Source organism: Oreochromis niloticus, linkage group LG22 (assembly GCF_001858045.2).
Source record: "Oreochromis niloticus isolate F11D_XX linkage group LG22, O_niloticus_UMD_NMBU, whole genome shotgun sequence".
In the NCBI taxonomy this organism is placed as follows: Eukaryota; Metazoa; Chordata; class Actinopteri; order Cichliformes; family Cichlidae; genus Oreochromis; species Oreochromis niloticus.
Window position 1 is genome coordinate 12,509,388 of NC_031985.2, and position 7,813 is coordinate 12,517,200.

General features: G+C 37.2%; 1 protein-coding gene across 4 annotated transcripts in view; it reads right to left on the reverse strand.

The window, feature by feature from the left end:
* atp9b (ATPase phospholipid transporting 9B) overlaps nt 1–6,539 on the reverse strand; it is a 43,768-nt gene extending 37,229 nt beyond the window's left edge. For 2 of the 4 annotated variants that reach the window (XM_025902319.1, XM_005452816.3), the window contains exon 1: nt 6,403–6,531. In XM_025902319.1, coding sequence (XP_025758104.1) covers nt 6,403–6,482 — 80 coding nt within the window. In that variant the 5' untranslated portion in view covers nt 6,483–6,531. Of the gene's footprint in view, nt 1–5,892; nt 5,965–6,185; nt 6,304–6,402 lie in introns of those variants that run through there. The other 2 variants (XM_025902320.1, XM_025902321.1) reach the window with 2 other exon arrangements.
* Between the last annotated feature and the right edge of the window lie 1,274 nt (nt 6,540–7,813).

The following is a 7,813-nucleotide window of genomic DNA, read 5'->3' on the forward strand; positions in this document are numbered from 1 at the left end:
ATATATTTAATTCAAATTTAACATCATTCAGTTTTACCATTTTGGGAAGGTTTGTGTTTTGCTTAGATTTTTTTTTTCAACTTAAACTTCAAATTTCTTTTTAGAAGCAGAAACTTATTTTTATCAAATACATTCAGAAAAAAAACAAACTACAATATAAGCAGACTGAAAGGTCACTCCAGTGTACAAGAGTGTCCTTTATTGAAAATAAATAAATAAACGTGGACATGTGCGCAAGCAAATGTAGCATGAGCAGGATTATGAGCTTAAGGTCCAAACTCACAGATGCGGCCCTCCCCAGCAGTAAAACATTTAGACGCCTGGTGTAGCCTGACTTTCTGTTTGAGCTGAGAGTGTCTGCAACTTTAGTTGAAGGACCGGAGATAATGGCACTCTGGTGGTTAAGAGGACTTTCTGCTACAAAACAACCTGTTACCTATTTATAAACCATATGAACAGAAACTCCCAAAGCTCTGTTTCTGAACAAGGGAAGAAGGTGTGCACCACTAGGCTTGGCTGGTTTATACATTCACTTCATTGTCTCCACAAAATCAACACCCTCTATGATGATGGTGTTTTCCATAAAATACAACCCTATTAACACAATTCAGCCTCACCACAAATAGAAACTAACTTTTACAAGAGTACAATTCATCATACAAATCATTAAAAAAAAATATCTGTTATAATTATTTCTTGTGTAGCAACTACTATCAATTAATATATTTGTTTGTTTCCTCACTTCTAAAAATCACAGTCTGGACAAATCACAGTCCAGACCATTTCCCCCCACATGTTTATAGTATTTGTTTCTTTATTAAAAAAAATATTTTCTGTCAAATAAAATTTGAATCTGCTGCTAGAAATACTCTTAAAGTTTTTTTCATTTATATGAGATTTTTTAACCCCCCCCAAAAAACTGCAGCACTTTTTTTTGTAAGTCAAACAACATCTAAGCCAAGAGAAACATGCCAGTAACAAATGCTGTAACTTAGCCAAACAGGAATCTATTCATGCTTATATCCTGTCATGAGCACAAGCCTCTTGTTGCGGGCAGATACACCCATATTTCTGCACAGCAACGTGCTTATCAGATATAGTTTGGTATGAAAAATAAAGTTCCTCATAACAAAATCCTGATCATTTTCAAGTAACTGAGTCATAATATTTGAGAAGACAGTTCTGAGTTGTTCAAAGGTTTTTTTTGGCACTTTGAGCATCAAAAGGGGGTGCCATTTATTTTAAGGTATTACAACACGGGGTTCATGAATATAGTATTTACTTTTTTAAACGCCAAAACGAGTATCCTACTCTTCCTGTTAAATGAGGGTACGCTAAATCACTGTCTCTACATAGTAATGAAGTTCAGCTGCAAGCAATTAATTTTTAATTGTCATATAGGAGTGTAACCCAGTTCATTTTGGTAGCAACAATTTACAGATGTCCACTAAACACACACACACACACACACACACACACACACACACACACAATCATTAAGTTATTATTTTAAAAGTCCAGTTACATGCATACACATATCAAATGTGTTTGAGTGATTATGGCTGTTGAAAATATAAACTGCTCATTAAAATAACATGAGTGAGTGACTGAAGGATTTTAGTATTGCAGGAGTCTTAAGATTAGCGTGCTGATGTTTAAATGGATGGATTAAATCCCTAAAGAAGTTTGATAAACGGTAACACCAACAAATGTCCTGGATTTGTAGCATGATCTCAGGAGCCTTTTTATAGCATGAGGCACTAAACTAAATACATGTTCAGCTGTATTTGCAAGAACCAGTTCGAGTTTATTACTATCAGAAAGAACAAACCTAAGAAAAGAGGTTTTTTTAGGGTTAAAATTTAAGATTTAAGTCAGGATTTTTGCATTTAGTTGTCATGTCCAAAATTAAGGTTCTGAGACTTGGGAATGTAAGATTTTAATTCAATATCTTCACAAGGACAGTCAAACACATGGCTGGTGTCACTGTAGGGGGAAAATACTGTCATTCAAGTACAACTTCCAGTGAGAAAAAAAAAGTAAGACCTGTTCATTCAAATTAGGGCTGTGCGATATGACCAAAATCTCATATCCCGATATAAGAATTCTATCGTCCCGATAACGATATAAATCACAAAAATGTAACATTTTCTGTAAATTCTGTGAATCTCGGGCAGCTCGACTTGCGGGAAGTGTTTCCAGCTGCGCGTCATGTAGCTGGAGTCGAGTGTTTTAACAGATGCATGAAACTATACATTTTTAGACATTAGTTGTAACGGCTGCCGTTTTCTTTGTGAGTATTTATTACACAGCGTGCTGCAGGGAAAAGCCTGTTCTAACGTTTGGGTCTAAGGTTTATTTTTTTAGCACCTGGCAGCTCTTTTTTACTTCTCATCCGTAAATAATCTGCTCTTTCACGTGATTCAGTTTATTTTGAAAAGTCTCAACAGGATCTTGAGCTTTATTGTGAAAGGTTTATGTGGAACATAAACAAGCGGACACGCGATGGTGTTACCGTCGTTGTTGCTAACCACAACGCATAAAAACAGGCACTTGTCCGTCCGTAGTGTGGTTATATTAAATATAAGAGAAAGAGAGAACTTTAAGAAATTAATATAGCCACTACAGTGACCATCAAAACGGTGACAAAATATTGCCGTAAACAGTTTATTTTGCGACACCAGGAAACAAACGATAGCGTAAAATGAAACGATAGACGTTTTTATATCGTCATCCGATATATATCGTTATATCGAACAGCCCTAATTCAAATGACTTCACACACTCAGCACTGCACTTCAGTGTCTTGTAAAGGTTGTGTGTTGATCCTACACAGAGCCTTGCAGACCAGTATCCGCATGTTGAATCAGTGTGTTGTCATCAATGGTTACGTCAAAAATACAACAACTGCTACTGGCTACTTTTTGCTTGTTGTGGGTGTTTCTTTAGATTACAGAAGTGAAAACATACAAAGAAACCAAATGTTCAAAACCACCAGAACTGTTCACTCCAACCACCATTTGTACTTCTTTATTTTTGACCTTTGATTCTTTTCACACTTCTTGCCCTTCATGGTGAACCCTGCTGTCAATCCATTGTTTGTTCAAGCAAATCTTTCAAACAATCAGCACACATCCTGCGCATAGAATCACCACCTTCAGAGTAAGCAGTGTTTTTTTGTTTTTGTTTTTTCAGAGGATTGCATCCAAGCACACCTGCATTGGTCGCATACCCCAAATCCTTCAGTTCATAGCCAAAGACCCAGCTATGCCAAGTCTGAACCTGATGAGAACAACAGTTGTCAATTGATACAGATACACAGATTTCTCAAGTTATAACTAAACAAACACTGATTGAATGACAATATGCAGGGAGATGAACTGTTAAAGAGGATAAGAAAAAAAAAAAAAAAAGATTGTTTTAGACAGATCTATAAACATAAAAGTAGTAGTGTAAACCCTGTAAATATTGTGCTTTGAGTCATATGATCTGGGAAATGTTTCACTGTTACTAAAATGTGTGATATGTTTACACACCATTTGAACTTGCTAAAAAAAGCGGATTATTAGCCACAGTGTTTCTTGCGATGGAACACCCACATCTGATTACATAATAACTCAAGCCTGTGGGAAACGTGGGCTGTTTTGTAAAAATGTTTTCTGCCTCTCCGGTGCAGCGTTGACGTTGTTGCCAACAGTTGCTCAGAGTGTCAGTAGGAAAGCATTCTCCATCAGCTTCAGGACAAATGCTTTGGAACAGTTCGAGAAAATTAGCTCTCATCATTCCTCTACAGGGATCAATAAACTGCCACATTAATTTCATCACTATCATGAGAAAAGAGTTCAGCGTGGCAGAGGATTTTCCCAGGAAGTCCAAGTTTAAATGTGCTTTTAGCCATATTAGGAGAAATATTAAAATTAGACACAACTTACAGGTCTTAGAAACAAAGTGGGATTTATTGTCCTGTCCTGAATCCCTGCCCTCGTGGCAACATAGCTGTTTGCGTTTTTACACGTGCGCCAGTGTTTCTGCTTGGATGCACTTCAAGTGAAATTAACCTCTTTATTTTAGACTTAGAGCTGACAAATTTTGAGAAATAGACTCAGTCTAACATGAACTGCCAGAGCTACACAACTCTACCATCTTTCTTTCAGTGAGTTAGCATCCCCTCACCCTTCGAGTCAGTCGCAGCAGATAGATGCCCCTTGCTGGTTCTGCTGGATGTCTCTTCCTGTTAAAAAGGAGTTCTACCTTCCTACTGTCGCCAAGTGTTAACCTTAAGGGATCTGATTGGTGGGGTTTTATTTGTAATATCATAGGGTCTTTACCCATGAATGTAAATGCCTTGAGGAGATTACTGTTGTGAACTGCAACTATATAAAACTGATTTAAACGGAATACTTTTGCCTTTTAATATACTGCGGTTGAATTGCACATTACTACCACACACTACAAAACACCTCTTACAGTTGCTGAGGTCTGTGATTTATGTGTGCACATGGGACAATACAATCTTTCTAAGGTTGTGCCATCTTCCATTACAATATTATTCTGCTTTGCAGAATAAGCAAGAAAACTGTCTCTGCTAAAGGTGGAAACAAACTTGTTTCACCACTTGAGGCAAAAAACACACCATCCAGTACAACCAGGCTATGAAAGACGAGATAATAGCAGCTGGTGAGGAGTGACCCAAAAGTAAACAAATGACTCACTGGAGCGCTCACCAGTTGCACTTCATATGACAGGAAGAGCTAATTCTGGGTGGAAATTACTGATACAGTTACGTAGTGGAAAAGTAGGGTTTTAAGCAACTGGCTGAAAAGTCTGACCCAAGACACAACATCCCCAAGTATAAAATATCTTTTAATTTCAATACTGTGGAGGCTCCTGAAAAGTTGCATGGTTCATTTGATTTAGTTATTGTTGAACTAAAGGATTAAGCAGTTATGTTATAGTTTGACTTAAAATTCCCATTAAAAACACTACCTAGGCTACTTTTTTTTTGCTTACAGTTGACTGAAACTGTGTTGCTATATATAATGTTCTGTCACTGTTATTACACTGTAATGTTAGTGCCGCTGTTGGCACCTTGTAGCAATAAGTTTCAGACTTTGATTTAGGCAGTCTGTCATCAATGACTGAAGCTCATTGAAAAAGAAGGCTGGAAAATGCTGTTTACTTTGTTTGATGAATGATAAATTGACTGCCTTAACCTGTACCCTCAGTAAACACTTTACAGACCCATTTATGGTTTCACTTAAGTTTTAATCCTTTCCACCACAACTTGATGTTCTTTGTAAAATGTGGTCCCTATTAGTGTAAAAAAGAATAAAATAAAAACAAAGCAGTCTTTTCTTTACAGCATACCTATCTTGTATTAGCAAGCAGTACCTCTCTGTTTCTCAGCCCATAAGGCATCTTAAACTGCTAAACCATCATGTACTACTAGAAAACCTTCAGTTTAGCTTGAGATTTTTATACAAGTCCCTGTTTTGATTACTTGATTACAGTGGTGTACAGCACTCAAAGATCTACCATAGGAATTCAACTAGGTTGTAATCTTGTGTTATTGAAACTATAACATTCTAATACTCATCAAACTAACCAGCCAATCCTTGTGCCCTATGGGTGGAGGCATTGTCATCCTAAAGGAGATCACTAGATGTTTTTCACCACAGGAAGAAGAGAATTTTTTATTATTTTTGCCGTGAGCCTCACTTCAAAGGAGACAAGTGGACGTACTAGGACATTTTCTACTTATATCTTAACTTGGCCACCATATTCCAACCCTGCAGGGGTCGAGGTTTTACCTTTCACCTTTCATTAGCCACTTGCCTATAAGTTAACATGACCCAAGGCTATTTGCTGTGGATGCTCTTGAACTACAAGTACCTTGTTATGCGCCTACTTCGCTTCCTGTCCATTCCTCACCCTGAGGACTGTGTTAGTTCATCTTCTTCCATTCTGAAAGATGAGCAAGATGGTGAATCATGACTACAGAAAGTAACTATCTTCATATATCATGTGACGCCAACATAGCTATCATGTGACTTTAAATTGAAAGCCCGAGGGGACACAGCAGATAACTATCACTAACATATGCTACACTGACACTGACACTGACAGGCTGATTTATGGGACTTGTAAAAAAGCAAAGTACATATTGCGCAGGTTTCCAACTTTACCTGGGGCGGTGTGGTAAAATCAAACAGCTGTCAAAGCAGAAACCGCTAATGAGCTGTCAACAGCACTGCTAGCAAAACAAGCTAACAAGCACGACCCCCCTACACAGACCCGAGCCCCGGGAAGCAAAAGCAAAGCAAAAACACATAAACTTGTCAGACAACAAGACTGTCGCTTTAGTGCGAGACCGAAAAAACAGCTCAGCTACCCCGTCCATACCTTGAAAGCCTGGCTGAGTTATAATACGGGATTCTCTTCGAGTTCTTCCGCACCGGATTTAACGGGATGCTGTCAGCCATCTTGGCTGGGCAGTACCTATGCGATGCCACGTAAAACGTGTAGGCATTTGTGCTGCATTCACGTGGCATTTAAAAATGTCGTAGTGACGCTTGTCAAGCCAAGAAAAAATTGCTTTACTAATTTAAGATTAGAGAGCACAGACTGGTTGGGCGGAGGGTTCATCTCACACAACACTTGTTTTGCGCAGCGTGTGTGCAAAAAAACAATAACAAAAATAAACAAAGTGGGCTTTTTCTGAATGTAGCAATGCGAGAACTGCGCTTTCCAGATGTAACCGAAGGTTGCACGCGGATTTAATCAGTGTAGTGAAAAAATAAATATAGCTTATGCTAAAATAAGACTTTGGAGGATGATACGAAACCTTGAACAGGTGGTATATTTTGCATTACGCACCACATCATTTTGAAATTATCGAGAAGCAACTGTTCTAATCCGAATTTATAGAAACTACTTACCAAAATATAAGCCTTTATTTTGTGCCTAAAGTTTTAAATTGACACTGGCTGACATAGTCTCCCTTTATAGAAATGTAGTGTTGACTGCTGACTTACTTTTCTGTTATTTTCTTTGATTTAAATAATTACAGATAACACAACTCATTGAATTTTTCAATTGATGGGTAGTTGTTTTTTAATACTATTATTATTAATATTATTATTATTATTATTATTACTGATGGTTGTTTTTAGATTTAATTGAAAACTACAGACATAGCTTTGCAGTTCTACTAAAATGATAAAATATAGTCAAGCTACAGAATCAATTTGTTAAAGCTGTTAGTTTATGAGTGCCATTTTATTGTTTGCCAAAAAAAAAAAATCCTTGCTGAAAGAGATGAAAGTAGATGAAAAAGCTTATTCTTGGCTGTGATTTCTAAGCAAAAAAAAAGTGTAATAACTAAGGAGTCTCATGTATAGATCTGAACATACAGGTGGTGTGTTCTGATTTTTATTCGGTCCAACTGTTGTTTAAGAATGACAATTTCTCACCATAACACTGACAACGTATCTTTTCAGTTCATAGATGTGGATGTTTACGAGCATATTTTGTGCTTTGCTCTCACTGTAGCAGCAGTGGGCAGGTGTCCGGAGGAGAAAGCAGACTCTTTGCATTATTGATTATCGAACATATGTTCCCTTCTTCAGAGCAACCATACATCTAAGAAATTGTCAATTACAGTACGAGCTGAACAACTTCTTTACTGTGTAGAAAAACACATTCACAAATGACTGCAAAGTAAAATAGCAAAATGTGAATAACCTACTATTCTCTGTTGAGTCATAAAAAGTTCTTTTTCAAGTCTATATATAATACATGAGAACAAACAAGG